The sequence below is a fragment of the Nycticebus coucang genome, chromosome 5 (assembly GCF_027406575.1).
Source record: "Nycticebus coucang isolate mNycCou1 chromosome 5, mNycCou1.pri, whole genome shotgun sequence".
NCBI lineage: Eukaryota > Metazoa > Chordata > Mammalia > Primates > Lorisidae > Nycticebus > Nycticebus coucang.
In genome coordinates, this window is record NC_069784.1 from 9,933,145 (window position 1) to 9,953,478 (window position 20,334).

Consider the following 20,334-nt stretch of genomic DNA (forward strand, 5'->3'; position numbering starts at 1 on the left):
AAAATCACATAAATTTCCAGCCATCTTTAAGTATTTCAAAAGCCAATACCCATAGTAAAAAACAAACTATGGATGATTTAACCATTATGGTTAATCACACACGGACGTAAGGCTGCTCAGAACCTCCCTATGTCACGGAGAGACACGTGACATGACATTACATGACATTTAATGTAAGTGAAAAATGCAAGAATTTTAAAATATAAGAAGTTTTTATCTGCATTTCACTACTGAGCTGTTAGCTTATTTTTTTCCTATATTTTAATATACATTATCAATAACCCAAGCACAATACATCATTTTATTTGTCAAAAATTATCTTCTTCCTCATGTGTATAATTTATTTAAAATAGATTTAAAAACGTATCTTTTATTATGTTGGGTGAAGCTGAATATTAGTGAAGATGATATTGGTTGTGAGTTTTATAATATCTGATAAAATAAAAGTTTTAACTTCAGATAATCTCGTTATCAGAAATCACACAGAATTATATGTGATTTTCTAAATTTTTAAGATTCCTTAAAAGCAATTTGTATGTCTTTTTAAAAAATCAGGAAGTACCAAATTACTGAGCTCGGGGGAGGCGTTGTCCCCCTTTTTTTACAGTTAGGAAGACTGAAGTTCAAGGGGATTGAACGGTCTTCCTAAGGATGGCAGATTCTAGGTTCAAACTCAGTATGGTCTAATTGTAAAATGCACGCTCTCAGACACTTTTCCTAGTGTGTGCTTGTGCTTACACAGTGGCAGTGAAAACAGAGAAAATCTGAATGGTGTTTCAAAGACAAAATAGGCAACAGCAATAGCCTAGATATATCAAAGTTTTAATGAGTACGGGTTAGAAGTGACATGAAGGGTTCTAGCTGAGAGACTTAGGAAAGGAATGTTGCTACTATGAAAATAAATAAGCAAATAAAGAAGATGGGAATGTCATTTAGGTACAAGGAGATTCCTTTTCAGCCTTACTGGGTCACAGGCAACAGTAAGACTGACGTAGAGAGCTGTCACGTAAACGTTTGAGAATAAAGGACTGAGATGCTGTTGAAAGAGCTCCAAACGGTGTAGATTTGGAATCCATCATCAGAAGGTCGTCACTGGAACTAAACCAGTGGGAGAGCACTGGGAGAGTGAGAACCTAAGGAGGGGAAAAACATAATCTAAGCCTTGGGAAATGCCCTTATGCTGGGGGTTTGAGGAGGAAAAAAAATGTGAGCAACAAAATAAAATCAAGAAGTTAAAGGAGAACCAGAACCACATAGAATTCTGAAATCAAAGGGATAATAAATGTAGCTAAAATATATTGAGTACCTAGCATGGAACAAGTTCATACGTGTATTTTATCTTTTCCAATCTTTATAATAACTCAAGGAGACAGATGAAGACATAGAGGTTTAGCAAAGGTAAGCCATATGCCCAGTGCTCAGCTGGGAAGTCCTAGGGCAAATACTGGAATTTGTGTCTCCCAACCTCCAAAGTCCATTGTCTAACTCATGTTCTCCAGAGTGCACAAACCAGTCACTGTAGTTTGGAAAAAAAATACGTTAAAATTACAATCATCCTTTCAAAATGTTATTTTTCAGATATTTCACACTGCATCATATATAGTATAGGAAGGCGTGCATCTTATACATGCATACTTTATAAACTAAGTATATGCTTATTGGAGTCTGCACTCAAAAATCTACTAGTGTGAAGATACAATAAAAATTTTGGAAATTGGAGCATGAGCTGGGATCTCACCTAATGTGCACCTTATGAGGGTATATAACATGCCCCGTGGGTGAGGGGCTCTTCTACAAATGCAACTTTACTCTGGAAGTAAGAACAATGTTACCTAAATGTTGTACCCTTCTATTAATTTGAATAAAGTTATTATTCTTTTTTAATTTGAAAATTGTTGCTTTAAACCACTAAGCAAAACTACCTTTTGGCCTTGTCCCATACTCAACAATAGGTTGCATTCACTTCATGTGGGGTCCCAGGATGTTTGAAATGCAATACTAGTTCTAATTTAGTTAAATAAAAACTTTTATTTTATAGGTCCTTTTCATGCCAATCCTTGGTATGTTTAGGGTTGTGGAAGAAACAGAGGTCTTAGACCAGGCAGACCTGGGTTCAAATACATGTATCAGCTTTTACTTTATTGATCGTGTGATCTTGGACAAGTTCCTAATTTCTCAGAGCCTCAGTTTGCTCATCTATAAAATGGAGATAGTATTTCCTTGCAGATTGTTGTAAACTTTAGCAATATCGTAAGGAAATAACTTCACATTGGGCTTGGCAGACAGTCGATACATTTCGAATAGCAGCAAATAACAATAGCAGCCGTACCTATCTGCTGGATGGAACCTCTGTGGCTCAACAGTCTTCTCTCTAAAATCAGGTTGCATATACTTTTGGCAGAGTTTGGCCTAGATTGTTCTTAACTCAACCTGGAAATTTATTTAAGCAGAGGTAAAAAGTGTTTTCCTAAAATATGTGGGGTTATTGCATATGGCCAGGTGGGTTGAGGAATGCCATTTACTTGGGCTACAGTGGGAATGGCTGCTCTTGGCCTTGTATAGAGTGGCAGCCCTGGAAATATTCTGGCAAAAATGGAGAGTGCCAGAAATATAGCAGCCTGCACAGAATGAAGGAGATGACCGCCACTGGCCACACTTGTGCTGGTTGGTATGTTGAATGCCTCTCTGCTTGTTGATACTCCCCACAGATCTGTACTCCGGACCTGGTGGTGTTTCTGGCTTGTGCTAATCAAAGGCTCAAAGAAAGATTACTGAAACGCGCAGAACAGCAGGGAAGGCCAGACGACAATCTCAAAGCTACCCAAAGGAGACTAACTAACTTCAAGCAGAATGCTGCTCCGTTGGTCAAATACTTCCAGGAAAAGGGGCTCATCGTGACAGTAAGTTTGCTCTCCTTTTACATATCCAGTACAAGACTGATCTTTCTGATTTCTAATTGGCCCATGTTCCTACTTAGAAATACTCTTTACCTTAAAAAGTGATTTGGTGGGGGGAAATGTGAACCAATGGGAAAAAATATCATTTAGACTAGATTTGTCTTTATTAAGCTATAATGATTTTTTTGGGGGGAGGGGACTGGGACCTGGTTTGAACCTGCCACCTCTGGTATATGGGGCCAGTGCCCTACTCGGTGAGCCACAGGTGCTGCCCTTTTATAATTATTTTTTTAAGTTACATTTTCATTTAATTAATTTTTAAGAAAGGTGGTCAATTTTAACCTTGGCCAGAATTCTATAGCACCCAAATAAAAACATATTTTAAAAAAACTATTTGGGTAATTTTGAGCTATATTTGCCCAGTTTCTTGGCTTCCTGTCTTTAAAAACCTAGCAAAACTGATAGATTTATAAACACACAGCTGGTGTTATAGTAGATTTAAATTGTAACTTAGGTTTTATTTATTATAAAGTACTACAGAAAGAAATGAGATTCTGACTTTACAAAATGAGTTTCGTAAGGGTGATAACATACTAAAACGGGAGGTGTAGGCTGGACTTGGTGGCTCACTCTTGTAAATCCTAGCATTTGGGAGGCCAAGGTAGGTGGATTGCTTGAGCTCAGGACTTCAAGACCAACCTGAGCAAGAGTGAGACCTTGTCTCTATTAAAAATAGAAAAACTAGCTGGGCATTTTGGCAGGCACCTGTAGACTCAGATACTTGGGAAGCTGTGGCAGGAGGATCACTTGAGTCCAAGAGACTGAGGTTGCTGTGAACTCTGATGATGTCACGGCACTCTACCCAGGGCAACAGAGCGAGACTCTGTCTCAAAAAAAGGTGTGTGGGGGGGTTAGTTTACCTTTCTGCTCTATTTGATACTATGTGAATATTAATGTCTTTCTAAGTGTTTAGTTTGTTTTGTGGTGATTGAAAGTCAATGTGCCGATGAAGGGCAAGACTGAAACATTAGTTAATATGCAGTCTTTAGAATCTAGGTTAACTAAATTGATAATCCCTACATCAGGTTTCATATTAAAGCACTGGGGAAACAAAGAGGACTAGAGACCATTAGAAGAAAGCACTTTATGAAAAAGGGGCAATAAAGTCACAGCAGCTGCTTGGCAACCAGCAGATGGCTCCTCTCAGCCTTTGGGCCCTTCCCACTGGACCAGAGACTCTGGCCTAGTGGAGTTAGAAGCATCTGGAGAGAGTCTGATGAGAGTGATGCACGCCCTTCCCAGGAAAACACACCTAAGATTGCTTTTCACAAATTGAAAGCCCATCCAGTCCCTGTGACCTAACCCTTCCCAGCTTACAGCTCCCTTCATTAAGATGCCCTTAAGCCCCAAAGAAACAGTTACCACGTTTGAATCATAATCACTTTGTGGTCTTTTTAGCACTATGAAGAAATATTTGGCTCTTTGAGTCAAAGTTGTCATGTCAGAGAGTTATAAATCTTATCTGAAAATGGCTCACACACCAGAGTTCATTTTGGGGGGGGTCTAAAGCTGACGTTGAGTAATAATAAAAATTCTAGAAAATCAGGATGGATGTTTGGTGGCGATTTTTTGTTGGGGTGGTTTGTTTTCCTCACCAATTACCAGGGCTGGCTTTTGCATTGTGTCACGAAAAAAGAAATTTACTCTGCAAACCAAACCCCACCTGCAAGATGCCGGGCCAGAGATTTAATGGATGTTTGCAAGGCTTAAAGGTATGACCGGAGAGTCTCTAATTACTCCCTGCTTGTCACGTTCGTCATCACAAGCAGAGCAGATTTCTCAAATGAATGCAGGGTGGGGATTGTTAATTTACTAATATTTTGCATGAAGGTGAAATGCCATTGCCTCTAATTGAGGGAGTCAATAACAACGGTGATGACAGCTTGTAACCCCACTGCTAAACCCAAATGAGCTTTAAGATACACACCTCTCATAACTGGGAGAAAACTTGCCTCAGAAACTCATCCTTTGGAAAGCAGTGAACACAAACACAGGCTGAGCTCTGGAGAATAAATTTTGAAAAAATAGTCTCCCAAAGAAGCAAGGTACATCCTGAAACAAGTCTTCTTTCAGAACCTGGCTTATAGTTTACTTTTGGAATTAAAAGATACTTGGTAGTCCTTCTGCTTTTAAAGATAAGTTAAATAATTAAAATGATCATCCTTATTAATTACAAGCATGTTAAAAATGTTAATAAAAGTCTGGGAATTAATAGATCAAAGCCAAATACTTCCTTTTCTCTGTGGTCTTTCTTTTTATTCTACTTACCCTTCCTAATTGATTCTTTTACTCATTTGATGACTATTTATTGAACACCAAATACTCTGCTAGGTGCTAGAAGTGCAAACCTAAATAAGCAAGGATAAAGATAACATTTCACTGATAGATTGCAGGCACCTAGAACAGCATTGCTGGGTATATAGTAAGTCCCAGAAAATGAACAGTGTTGACAGCCTGTGGGGAAAGAGATATTAAACAATGAGGTTCATAAGTTATTAGGTAATGACTGTCCAGTTATTAGGTGTGCTAACTATAATGAGTTATTAAGTGTGAAAATGCCCAGGGTGCCCCCGCTTGTCATGCACTGTGTTAGGATTAGAGTGGACCCTTCCCCGCCTCCCACCCCAGTACGGCTGACTGTTGATCTCAGGACAAGGTTCTTAGGGACTACAGAGACCGTGTCCCTCTTCTCTTCAGTTCAGTTGAGAAACTTCCTTTCCTGTAGGGTTTTGCTGTCTGAATCCTCTTTCTTGGAATCTCAGCTCCACTGACATCTAGTAATCTCACAAGGGCCTACAAGCAGCTAGTCTGTAGATCTCTTTTTTTTTTTTTTTTTTTTTTTTTTTTGTAGAGACAGAGTCTCACTTTATGGCCCTCGGTAGAGTGCCGTGGCATCACACAGCTCACAGCAACCTCCAACTCCCAGGCTTAAGTGATTCTCTTGCCTCAGCCTCCCGAGTAGCTGGGACTACAGGCGCCCACCACAACGCCCGGCTATTTTTTGGTTGCAGTTCAGCCGGGGCCGGGTTTGAACCCGCCACCCTCGGTATATGGGGCCGGCGCCTTACCAACTGAGCCACAGGCGCCGCCCCTGTAGATCTCTTTATCTCTAAACTGGAGATGACATTACCCCCTCATCACATCGTACTGTTGAAGTGAGAGAATGTGTGTCACATGGTAGGTGATGGGAATGCTGTGGCCATATTTAAGATACACCACGTGGCTTGTGGCCTAGTTCAGATTCCAGCTCTGCCACCTACCACCTGTGTGACCTCCCGCAGGTTACACACCTACACTGTGAGGCAGGTGCCTAAGCACAGTTAAGGTATGGAGGGTAAATTTCTCAGTCTTACCCTAGTGTGACTGTGGGGATTCAATGGATGTCAAGAGCTTAGGACAGTGCCTGAAATATTGTAAGGGTAATTTGCATAATGGATATTATTTTATAATTTGTGTAATACTTCCTTTTTCTTCCTTCCCCTCAATGGTATCTTGCGACTAACAATTCTATGCTCTTTGTGGGAACTCTTGTATTTTCTCCACTAGATAAATTATCAGGGAAATCCAAAATGAATATGTTCTAAAAACTTTGTGCAAAGTTTCTCAAATTTCCCTTTTTCTTTGAAAGTGTCTATTAATCAATTAGAAAATTGACTCTGTGTTTTGTTTAACTTCTGTACTGTCCAAGTCATCAAGCTACATAATGGCCGTGTACGAACAATGTAGCTGAATGGTGTAGACGTCAGTCCATTGTGTATGGCCGTGTGTGAACAATGTAGCTGAATGGTGTAGACATGGGTCCGTTGTGTATGGTTGTGTATCAACAAGGTAGCTGAATGGTATAGACATGGGTCCATTCTGTTTTCTTTTTTACTTGATCATTGACTGTGTATCTGTTGGCAGATAAATACAGTTTGACTAAAAATAAAACCTAATCAAAACATCCAGAGGAAACATGCTGTTGACTGAACGCTGTACCCTGTTGACATGGTCACCTTTACATGCACCTCTTCATTTTTATCTTTCATTTTACATGTCTGTGGGTAGAGCGTGAGGCAAGCACATGGTTTTCTTCTGGACTTTTTGTAGAAGGAAGGAAAGGAATAGAATTTGAAATGAGAAGCAAGCTGTAATCATGCCCAGGTTTACCAACTGGCTCTCATAGGGTGACACTGTTAAAAATTAGAATTGTTTCTTGTTCAACAACAGCAGTTTACCTACAGAACAGGACGAGGAATGTGGGTAGGGCCACACTGGCGTATAGTAAGGCCACATATACCAAGGATTCCCTAATTTTGATACTTAATAGACCAGAAAAAAATACTTTAAAATGGGGCTAAGGTGAAATTGGCCTTTTAAATTTGATAAAGTCAAAGTATTAAAGAACTATCTACTCTTGCCATTGTTTGAAAGAGATATTTTTAACATACCCCCAAATTAAGAATACAGGTCCAAAAATGTTCTCTAAACCAGTGGTTCTCAACCTTCCTAATGCCGCGACCCTTTAATACAGTTCCTCATGTTGTGGTGACCCCCAACCATAAAATTATTTGCATTGCTACTTCATAAATGTAATTTTGCTACTGTTATGAATCATAATGTAAATATCTGATATTAGACGACCCCTGTGAAAGGGTCGTTCCACCCCCAGAGGGGTCGTGACCCACAGGTTGAGAACCACTGCTCTAAACCAATGTTTAGCTTTTACAAAAACTCCCAGCATTTGCTTTGTTTTTCTCATTTTGCCCTGAATTTGAGAACACTGTGTCACAAACTATCATCAGTGACGGAGACTCATAGAGAATATATCCTCGTTAAAATCAAACCATTGTTTATTTCCTGGGCGTTGTCCCTAAGCCTCAGATAACCCCATTTGCACTGTAATTGCTTCATTTGCTCTGTATCACTTTCTCCAAATTTTAGAATCCTGCTATATATTTCAAACTCACCATAAACTATATACAGTTAATCCTTGAACATCACAGAGGTTGGGGTACCAATCCGCGCACAGTCAAAAATCCACATGGAACTTTTGACTCCCCCCAAATTTAACTACTAAAAGCTACTGTTGAACAAAACCTTATATATAAGATATGAACAGTTAATTAGCACATATTTTGTATATTTATGTATATTATATTCTGTCTTCTTACCATAAAGTAAGCTAGAGAAAGGAAAATGTATTAAGAAAACCATAAGGAAGAGAAAATATATTTACTGTTCATAAGTGGAAGTGGGTCATCGCAAAGGTCATGGTCCTCGTCGTCTTCACAGGGAGCAGGCCGAGGAAGAGGAGGGTGATCTTGCTGTCTCAGGAGTAGCAGAAACAGAAAAAAATCTGTGTATAAGTGGACTGTGCAGTTCCAGCCCATGTTGTTCAAGGGCAAACTATAATTCCCATCCCATCAGACACTCCTACTCTAAAGAAAAATAAATAGGACTGGTAAAAGTTAATTTAAACAGACTACTGAATAATCACATGCTAACTAACTTCGTGTTTCATAGGAATCAGCATTAACAGTTGAAATACAAGTACACGTACCCCTGAGTCATGTCATAACCCATGTCAATATACAGCCGTGGGTAAATTACCGCCATCTCTACCCAGGGTAGAGAAAATAGACTCAGGGTAGTGAAAATAGAAAGGAAGAAAAAGGCTTCAGGAGAAAAGAATCAAAACAACTAAACTCTCAGTGGATTCAGCAACCCACAGGAAAGGCAAAGATGATACTAAAGAACAGTTGCCCACACAGACCCCTTCTCCTAAAATTGGCAGGAGGAAAGTTCTGTTTCTGCTTCTCAATGCAAAAGACGTTTGTTCAGTTTGTACCGTGTAACACAGTGGAGCTGGATATCCTTTAAGGGCCATAACGTATTATATCCCATTTGTTTTTTTTCTCTTTATTTTATTTTTTTATTAAATCATAAAGAGGTAGATCATGTATACATTAATGCATTTAGGGGGTACAATGTGCTGATTTCATATACAATTTGAACGCTTACATCATACTGGTTAATATATCCCTCGCCTCATTTGCTTGTTGTGTTAAGACATTTATACTCTATACTAATAGATCCGACAGGTACCCTTGCAATATGCCCCATAGGTGTGAGCCCACCATTCACCCTCCCTCCATCTGACTATATCCCGTTTAAATATGCATTGTCATGTAACCAAAAGCTCCCACCTAGTTCTATTTGGTAGACTTAGTAACTAGTCTACTAGAAAGAAAGTAGTCAAGGAGAAGTTTTCAAAGGTTAGTGAATAGGAAAGGCGGTGCAGGTGTTCTGGACGATACTCAGCTGACAATGGTGGACACATACACCTGGATATATGACCCCCCTCCCGCCCCCGAGAGGATTTCAGTGGCCAGGGTATTTTTAATGAAGCAGTCATTACTTTCTGGGATGAAACCGGATTCCAACAGAACCTCTGAGTGAAGGGCCCAGAAATAACATGAGAAATACTGCATCCATTTTTGAACTGAATGAAGAGCCGCTTAAATGGAATCACATCCTCTGAGCAACAAGCATTTATCACATCCTTCTGTGTACAGAGCTGGCAAGACCGTGCTGCCCTTGGAAAAGTGCTGTTGCTCACCTTAGTGGAGGGCACCATCGCTGTGGGTTACTCATTACCATTTAACTGTCTATGTACATAGGTCTTTGCAATTTTGGTTTTAAAATATCCAGAACCCAATTGAAAAGTCATTCTGACTACTCCCATAAACAGTCATTATTGCCAACTTGAAAAACTAAAATACTGTGATTCTAATTTCATTTTCTGATCTTTTGTATAGAAAGGAAAATGAAAGCGCTGAGAGATAAAGCCATTTGCTTCCAAAGCGGCAACCCCGATAGAGCAAAGCAGTGCCCACAGTCCTGGGAGGCAAATTATGCTGCTTCCTGAACGGCATCAAAACAACGGGGCCATGAGCAGATACCGTGTTCACAGCTGGTTCTGGCATTCTGTCTCTGGAGCAGGCAAATGCTCCAGCTCACAACTTTTTCACACCCAAAGTTACCTGAGTTCTTGTGGGGTTCACACCCCTAGGCAGAGAGAAAACTAGATGACTCCGCATACGCCTCTCCTTTCAAAGTCGGAAACTGATGCTGATGATACGGGGTGGGCATTATACAGGGTGGGCATAATTGCTCCTGTGCAGTTTAAATAGTAAACTAATGTAAAGTATCTGCGGACCTTCTGTCCGCCGGGTGTAGACGGTGGCGTGGTTGTCAGTGCCTGATGGTAAGAACTGTCACCTGTAAGAACAAGTGCGGGGTTCTTGTCGTAATGTTGTATCCAGGTGTTAACAGGAAAAATAAGGAGGAACTTTAAAAAATGAACATATTTCTTTTATTATTGTAGACACCTGTGAAATAAAGAGCAGAAAGCCCCAGGAACAACTATTTATCTTTTTGCAGTTTTTGGCCAGGGCTGGGTTTGAACCCACTACCTCTGGCATATGGGGCCAGCACCCTACCCCTTTGAGCCACAGGCGCCGCAGGAACAACTATTTAATCATCTTAGGTGTAAAGCAGGGTCCCCACATGACAAACGCTGAACTGACATGGGCAAAATCCAGATGGTATTTGGAAGATTCGCATTAAGAAAATTCCAATTCTAAGAATTGTCATTGATAGAGCTATCTCTTTAATGTTCCTATGTCTAAGGAACTAACTTTCACAACAGCTTCCCTTTGTAACTTTTATTTTTTATTGCTGGGGATTCATTGAGGGTGCAAGAAACCAGGTTACACTGATTGCATTTGTTAGGTAGCCGTCCCTCTTACAATCATGTCTTGCCCCCAAAAGGTGTGGCGCACACCAAGGCCCCACCCCCCTCCCTCCTTCCCTCTCTCCCTTTGTAACTAATTTTTTTTCCTGAATTCTGTCCTTTTTTTTTTTTTTTATTAAATCATAGCTGTGTACATTGATGCAATCATGGGGCACCAAGCACTGGTTTTATATACAATTTGAACTATTTTCATCACACTGGTTAACATAGTCTTCCTGGCATTTTCTTAGTTATTGTGTTAAGACATTTATATTCTACATCCAGTAAGTTTCACATGTACCCTTGTAAGATGCACTGTAGGTGTGGTCCCTTTGTAATTTTTTTAAAGTAAAAGAAAATAGATTCAGAAATGGTAGCTGAATGTCACATCATACAACTTCTCATAAACTCTTGTTTCAACCCTACATTTCTGACAAGAAAACACACACACACAGTTTATCTCTCCCTCTCTCAGCTGGTTCTCCAGGAGACACTCTATGATCAAAACACTAATTTTGGTAACAGTGTTGTAGACTGAGACAAAGTTCTTTGGGCTTTTTCACCTGTGGTCCGGCCGGGAGGCGCCCTGTGTGATTGAGACAGCCGTAAGGTGCGCGGAGCTCATCTAACTGGGGCTTGGCACTTTGCCACTGTTGTTCCCCTGGTTGTAAAAGTGTGCAGGACTTTCTACTCCTGCAGACTTGCCCTGCTTCCTCCCTGGCCAACTGCCCTGAGCTGAATAAAAGCAACTCCTACCCGCCCTTGGTTCCCTCCCCCGCCTGTCTGAATCAGATCATTTGCATTTCAAGTGTCAACAACCATTCTAGACTTCCAAATGAAGTCTTCATTCCCTTTAAAATATTATCCTGAGACTTACTGGAAACATGAGTAAGAAAATACTATTCTTAGTAATGTCCTTGGACTAAATTTTTTCATGTTTAAGGGCAAACTAATTGAAAGTAATTAATATCTTTAAAGAGAGATGGCACTATAGTTAAATTAAGTGACACTCCCTCCCCCCAAAAAGAAAGAAGACGAAAGAAAAGTAGAAGATTAGGTACTAAAGGCTTGCCAGTCAAGAAAATGTTATGAATAGATGGTACCTTAAAAAACAATGGCTAACAATTCCTAAGTCCTTAATATGTGCCTAAATATGTATTGCTTAAAATGTGTCATATATGGAAACTCATTATTGCTCCCCAAATCTCTGTTTCGTGAAAATGGGCATGCAAATGTAGCCTGCCCAGAATCCCAAAGAGCAGTGGAGTCTTCGCCAGACCTGGGCTCCTGACCTCCCAGGGTGAACTTGAACTGTTTTGTCCCTTCATCAGAACAGGACACTTGGGCACCCTGGCTCTCGAGCCCCACTAACTGCTTGCCCAGGTGTCTGTCATCGGATCAGCATCTCTATTCAGCTGTATAAGCTCTTCATTTTTGCTTTTTAGAAAAGGATAAATGAGAAAATTAAATCTATTGGTACATTACATTTATTTTATTTTATTTTATTTTATTTTTAAAGAATAGTAATTTTTACTAGGTAATGGAGGCAAAATAATAGAGGTAATTTATAAAATTGCTCAAGCCAAGCACACATCACTAGCCAGGAGCTCTCACCGCCGGTGGCCAGCTGCCGCGCCTAGTTTATTTGTCTGACTACCATCTTCTTCTTGACACGCTCAGTTCCACAAATCAAATGCAAAACCATGGCTTCAATTCTAGGGCAGGCAAAACCCTGTCCTTGTCTGCTTTAAGTCCCGTCACTCACTTTCTCCTCCTCATAGTCTTTCTACGGTCATTCATTCACTCAGTTCATTGAAGGCCCGTGTGCTCATGGTGCACTTTCCATCAGACAAGAGAGGGATCCTTCTTTCATGCCGCAGCTGTCTGCCGACATCCAGATAATAACACTTCCTCGTACACAAGGTACCACATCAGGTACAGTAGGGAATACAGATCTGGCCTTCCTGGAGTGTATTGTGCAGGTACAGGGAGGATTTAAACATAAATAACTGGAACACAGCACAGGAAGGGGTAAGTGCCACCTCACCGCAGAGTAACAGAGCAGGCAGGGGTTGGACATCCTCCTGGAAGGACTAGGGAAGGCTCCCCTGAGAGTTGGATCCCAGATGGGTATTTTAAGCAGACACAGGATATGGGTGTCAAACTGAAGGTGGCCCTGGAGTGCGAGGCTGGGGAGGAAGGTTTATTCTGTGGACAAGGAGTGATGTGACTAGAAATATTACACTGGTAGCTGTGTGTGAACAGTGAGGGGAGGAAGCATCTGGCAAGGATTGGTTACGGCTCTGGTCTGGGAGGACGGCTGTGTGGCCCAAGGCTTTCCTTCTCCAGAGGGCAGGATCTGCAACCATCTGGGACCAACGGCAAACAGCGGAGTGACTGAAAAAGCTCAGTGAGGAAAAACAGCACTCCCAACCACCTGCATGTGAGGGGGATCATCAATTTTGCCAATTCAAGCATTTTGGTTTGCTGTTTGAACAGTGTTTATGGCAGTGTTGAAAGGAACAGGTTAGGAAGGGGGTGAGGGCTCCGACAAGCTAAAGCACTGTACAGCAAAGGGGCCACAGTCAGTTGATTCACCAATTATTCCTTCCACACATAATTGTTTCAAATAGTTTATTGAGTGAATAAATTAATGGATTGAGTCAATCATCATAGATGTACCTGGAAACATTTATTTTCACGGCAGACAGCCCTACGCATCTCATAGCTATGAGGACATAATTTTATTAAAACACTGCATACTGATTAGATTTTTGCCAAAAAATAAAAGTTTATATCTGTTAGAATGTATTTTATTACAAATAAAAGAATAGCTGAATAGCTATGGCTTAAACAAATAGGTTTATGTGACTTCTATGAAAGAAATATAGAGACAGATGACCCAGGGATGGTAGATGGCTAAATAGTGTGATAAGGACCAAGGCTTCTTTTGTCTTTCTGTTTTACCATCTTTATTTTTTTCTCATTGTGACAGAATGGCTGCTGCTTCTCTGGTCATCACATCCACATCCCACACAGGACAAATGTATGAGAACAAAGGGCTGGGAAGCCATAGCTATTGCTCATCATTAGGAAAGCAAAGCTTTTCCATAAATCCCCTTATTGACTGGCACTTAGGTCTTATTGGTCACAACTGGGTTATGTGTTTTCTCTGCCTTCAAGAGAAGCTGCCAAATGGAGTATTTAGCATCCCAGAGCCTCTGATACAGAGGAAAGCAAAGGGGAAAAGAGCTAGAATAAATATTGAGTGAGCCAACCTACAATAACCACACTACAAAGGTTTTCTTAATCTACTTTTTTTAGTTTAAAAACCTATAGCAAAAATACATTTGCAAGTAATTTTAGCAAAGATGATGGAAATAGAAAATGTGTTTAATGATAATAGTTCTTTTTCAGTAAGCATCCTTAATATGCCAGACTCTTTATTCACTCTGTATATGATTCTCACAGTGGTCCTTTAAGATTAATGGGGAAAAAAGGCTCTGAGAGGTGGGGGAACGTGTCACAAATAGCCAGCCAGCACACAGAGGGGCGGAGGCCTGAAGTGGGTTCTGTCTCACAGGATTCACTCAGGTAATGCTAAAGAATTGAGCCTGAACTTGAGTCAAAGAGAAAAGTTAACACCCCCTCTCAAAATAGTCAGAAAAGAACTCGATAATTCCATATTAACGTAATCCTGACCTCAAGGATTCAAGACCACTCTGAGCAAGATCAAGACCCCATCTCTACTAAAAATAGAAAAACTAGCCAAGCATTGTTGCAAGTGCCCAGCAGGCATTGTGGACGGCAATATAGTCCTAGCTACTCAGGAGGTGGAGGCAGGAGGATGGTTTGAACCCAGGAGTTTGAGGTTGCTGTGAGCTAGGCTGCTGCCCCTACTCTATGCAGGGCGACAGAGTAGATTCTGTCTCTGGCACACATGAGGCACTAAATAATTTTTTGATTTTTGAGACAGAATCTACTCTGTCGCCCTGCATAGAGTAGGGGGCAGCAGCCTAGCTCACAGCAACCTCAGGAGACAGGAGCCTGCTGACCTTTCTCAGGTAAATCCTCACCCATTCCACATCTCACTGTCACTTTGCTCTTTTTTCCTGATCTGCCCTGCTTCAGCCTTCAGACTTGCTGTCATCTTTTCTGCTGTGACAGGCTTCTGTTGTCTGTCACGTTGTGGCCCACCCAGGTGGTCTCTAGAAAACTCTTAGGCACAGTCCCAAGAACTGTGCTTTCGTCTGGTTAACCCAACCTGGCAAGTGGAACACGGATGTGCAGACATGTCCCTGCTCTGAAGGAGCCCACATAGAAAGGGGACGAGAGGACAGAGATGAGTGGCCTCAGTGGGTCTGACCATAGGGACGACAGATGGGACGAAGGGCAAAGAACTATGGGACAGAGTAAATGGCACCCACCTTCCCCACAGAAATGCCTGTGGGATGGGATGGACTCAAAACACATTCAGAGAAGGTATCAGGCATCTGAAATTACTGAGTGAAGAGTCGTTATCAAGTTCAATATTGGCAATGGGAACAGGTGGATGGAAAAGAAAAAATCAAAGGCTGAGCAGCTAGGGAAGGAGCACGGAAATAAAAGAAATGTTGCCTGATTCATTTCAATCTCTTATTGATCCCCCCCCCCACTGAGGAATTTAATCTAGCACAATAAAAAATAAATTTGAGAATATATTCATTCATCAATTTATTTCTGTGCAATTGTTCAGAGATTTCTAGCTAATGTGGGGTATTCAAAGAGTAGTGAGATACTGATTTTTGCCTTTCAGAGCTTTTATATGAAGTAGAAAAAAAGATGTTTGCAGAGAGGAAGCTTGAATGTGTGCAAGTTGTAATGTGATGTAGGCTGTTGTCCTTGGAACCCTGCTTGGAGCAGCTGGAACAGTAGTAGAGAGACAGTGGTGCTTCAGAATGTTGGTTGGATTAATTCACAGATGAATACATTGGACTGCATGGTTTTCATTCTAATAAGTTGAGTGTGGACAAGAACTTGCCTAGCCTTTATTCATTTCGATTGGATAAGTAGCTTTTCTGTAATGTTTTAAACTTGGACTTTCAGAAATGCATGCTTTCCACTGTGGCCCGGCCTCTAACCATTGCCAATTCACAGGTTATTTGAAGGTGTCAGCAACCATGAGAGATTTCTCAGAAATACGATAGAGTGTTGCTTCAGTTTCCACAATTGCTGTCAAAGTCAGGATAAAGAAGGAAAACCTGAAATAACAGATTTTTCTAGTAACAAAAATTTTATTTCTTACCTGAAAGTTTAATCTCAAATTATCAATAGTGTTGTGCATTGTGAGATAGGATTTTTTCCTCTATTCTGGAACTTCCGCTTAAAAACCTGAATACAGATATCATGATCACTTGATATATACTTGATAATGCTTATTTTTATTATTTTTCAATCAAAGCTTTAGAGTTCATATGTTCATGACAAATGAATTCTGGCAGAAGATGATCTGATCCTTTACAACGGAATGATTCAGATAGCAACAGTTTCTAAGAAAACCCTCTCTATCTCAGAAGGTCTTGTAAAGCCTGAAGCCAAATCCTTTTGGCTGCGTGAGCAGTGGGGCGTGACTATGGCTTACTTCTGATTGCCTATTCATCTTATCAATTCAATCTGAATTCCTAAAACACTGAATTTGATACTAGCAATAGCAACTTATTAATTTCCTAAAATCACACGGTAGGCAATTCCGTAATGACATCACTCCACGCTGTAGCCTGTGAAATTGTAGCCCACATTTAAAATTATAAGAGAAGAAACAAAGAAAACTGTAGTTATCTCAGACTATTTTGTTACTTGTAGTTGTTCAAAGATTTTATTCTCTTTAGCTAAGGACTGTCTGTCACCCAGCTTTTTCCTCTCCCTGCAGTCCTGATCAGCCCCACCACTCTGCCTTGATCTGGCTTCTCGTGGGAAGCCAGCTGGAAGGAGAAAAATATCCCACCTATGAGCTTCCGTAACACCCTGTTCTGATCCCTCTCATGGCAGTTATTATGCTATTTTATAATTCTACTTTTTCTTCATAACTCTACCATCTTTCTACTGTAATTCTGTCTTTATAATTCCACTGTCTACTTTCTTCTTTTTAATTCTACTGCCTCCTTCAATATTTTATCTCCAGAACTGGCTTCGAGTCCATAAATTCACCTTCAACATATATTTACTACATTAATAGACCATATGAATGGGTTATCAATGTTAAGCCGATCCTCATTTAAAATACAGGTTGTTGTAAAGTTTGTGTGCATTTTAAAATAGGTTAACATAGTAGATTGCACACAAACTTTATGGGCACCCTGTGTGTGTATTTATATATATGAGCACTTAGTAGATTGTATATATATATATAGTTTTTTTTTTTTAATATATGTTGAGGAAGAACCTCGGTTCCACCGTCTGAAGACTTGATCTCATAATGCCTGCCTCATGGGTGGGCTGTGCGGATTAAGTGAAAAGAGCTCATTACAACCTTCAGCACAGTGCCCCGCCCAGAGGAGGCTCCAGGCACACCAGCTATGCTTATTATTTTGATGGCATTGCTCCCTGGACTGCCCAGAATTGTTATTAATGCTACAGCAACCACGGGTTCTGTGCGCTTTCTCATCCTGATTATTTCAATATATTGCATTTCTGACAGCAGAGAAATTCCTGTATTCTAGAGGCATTTTTTAAAGCTCAGGAAGAGGCTTCTGCAGCTCCTTTGAGATGATGAACGGAGGAAATTGAATGCAGCTTAACAGTCAAAAGAAGCATTGCCAAACCTGTCGCCAGCTGTCAAAGCCCTTCAGAAGCTGTTTTACAGGCTCTTGGGGCTGATTTTTGTCTCTTCTCCTTTTTTCTTCCACATTTGCTTTCACTGCCTTTGCTGATATTTTCCCCCTTTCCTTCCTCTCTGAGGATGGCCTCGGTAGACAGCAAGGATGTTGGGTAGGGCTGCTAATTCCATAATTTGTTCATGCTCATGTCATTCAAAACCCTTGCTTTGTTTTTAATATAGTCAAATTAATTATGCTGGGTAAATGCTGCAAGAGACTCAATGGTAAATATGAGATTAAGCAATGTATGGTTGCGGGGTGGACCAGAGACTGACTTTGAAGTCACTAAGACCAGGGTTTGAATCCTGCAAGTTTCTTAACCTCTCTACGCTGAAATATCCTTATCTACACAATAGGAATGAAGACAGCTGACTTGCAAGATTAATTAAGGATTAGACATCATTATGTGTGAAGCAGTCATACCACCGGTAGCTAAATAAATGACACCCACAGTTATTACTGTAATCTATACCCATCCCCCAGAACACTGAGAAACAGTCTAATTAAAGGATATGTGGACCGTAATCAGTAATCGTTTACATTGGCTCAGCACTGCGCTGTGCTGCACGACGTTATGCGGCTATGTTTTAGGAGGCTGGTATGTGCCTGGAGATTCTCTCTCTTCTATCACACACGCAACTCGATCTAAGCTATAGCCGTACCAAGTGACGACGGGTTCCGTGAGAACCCTGAAACCCAGTTCTGAAAGCTACTCATTACTTTTCGAAATGCCTAAATCAGGAGACAACCCCAGCAGCTACTTATTTTAATGAAGACATTTTTCAGAAGAAATGTCAACCACAAATCTGTCCTGGCAGTTGCAAGCCGTGTTATTTTCTGTCATTCTGGTTCCCAGCGTTGGCAAGCACGGGCTGCCTGCGGATGAGCAGCTTTCACGATTCTATCAAGAGGCGGGGAAACGGAGTCTGTTTACTTCTGCTTTTAATTCTTCTTATGTAAAAGTCTTAATGTTTTCCTTTTTAAAACAAGTGATATTTATGGAGCTGTGTGCACGCGCATGCGTGCAGTGGTGCACACACGTGTGCACGGGAGGGTGTGGACGGCCAGGGACCCAGAAATGTGTAAGGAGAAAGTACAAAGCACCCATTCTTCTGCAACCAGAAATAACTACTGCTAACATGCTGAGTCTCTTCCCATGCAGTGTTTTTCTATGATACTTTGACAATAGAACATCATATCCCACTATACTTTTTTTAATTTAATCATAGCTGTGTACATTAATGCGATCATGGGGCACCATACACTGGTTTTATAGACCATTTGACACATTTTCATCACACTGGTTAACATAGCCTTCCTGGCATTTTCTTAGTTATTGTGTTAAGACATTTATATTCTACATTTACTAAGTTTCACATGTACCCTTGTAAGATGCACCGCAGGTGTAATCCCACCAATCACCCTCCCACTGCCCATCCTCCTCCCTCCCTCCCCTCCCCCTTCCCCATATTCTTAGATTATAACTGGATTATAGCTTTCATATGAAAGCCATAAATTAGTTTCATAGTAGGGCTGAGTACATTGGATACTTTTTCTTCCCTTATTGAGACACTTTACTAAGAAGAATATGTTCCAGCTTCATCCATGTAAACATGAAAGAGGTAAAGTTTCCATCTTTCTTTAAGGCTGCATAATATTCCATGGTGTACATATACCACAATTTATTAATCCATTCGTGGATTGATGGGCACTATACTTTTAATATTTTGTGACTCAAAATTACTTCTCAAGCGTAGCGTGTTTGCAAGGTATCAGTTGCGCATTTTACCCTCTGGAAATTTTAACAATAGTGACTGTCGGTGTTTCCACCTCACAGAATTGGCATAAGACTCAAATTAGGACACGTGTGAGAATCCTTTGTCAGTCACTTACAGAGCACACAAAGGAAATTCTTCATTCATTCTGAGCCCCACATCTTGGGGAGTCAAGGCGTCCATATTTATTAGGCATCTACAGAGCCCTCTGAAAATTACAACGGGGACCCAGGAAGACCCAAGACAGTTCCTAATCTGAAGGTTTACACCCTCATCCCAGAGAGGAAACGAAACATGAAAACATGAGAGAGAAAAGTAGAAGATTCAGCTGGTTTTTTACTTCAAGAAGAACTTTGTCTTAATTATTTAAGAAGTTTCTTCAGATCTCACATTCCTTCTGTCCTTGGCTCTTTCCATTTCAAAGTGAGTCATACTTCAGAGAATTATATTTTTCTTACTTCAGACGCAATTATAATTTTACCCACAATAATGTGACTTGCCAGTTGAATAACAAATTTTCTATCCCCTCAGAAAAAAAAATAAAGAAATAAAGAGCCTATTATTTATAATGATTGGTTTAAATTAAAATCAGTGTCTTTATTGAGGGGGAAAAAATTCCCTGAACCCAAAAAGAAAAAAAGAATGATAAAGTCAGAGAGCTCCTTAAATTCTATTAATTCTATTAATTTCCTATGTTCTAGGAAACAATTAAAACTGTTTCTTTTTGCCACAAGTATATAAAGGATATTTTTGCATAATTAACATGTTTCTGTGGAAAAATTATATGTTTTGGTAATACCTGGAAAGTAGAATGATTTTTGTATTTTTTATCTTTTGCTACAAATGTTTTTACTATCGCTTGTATTCTATTGATAGTCTGGGGGGAAAAATGAATAAAATTATTAAAAGCTCCATGCACTTGAAGAGCAAGTGTTAAGTCAGCCAGTTCAAATAAATAAAAAATGAGAGAC

The 20,334-nt window shown here is 40.3% G+C and overlaps 1 protein-coding gene across 2 annotated transcripts in view; it reads left to right on the forward strand.

The window, feature by feature from the left end:
• AK5 (adenylate kinase 5) overlaps positions 1-20,334 on the forward strand; it is a 244,878-nt gene that overhangs the window by 48,743 nt on the left and 175,801 nt on the right. For both annotated transcript variants that reach the window (XM_053590959.1, XM_053590958.1), the window contains exon 6: positions 2,709-2,900. In XM_053590959.1, the coding sequence (XP_053446934.1) occupies positions 2,709-2,900 (192 nt within the window). The remainder of the gene's footprint in view (positions 1-2,708; positions 2,901-20,334) is intronic.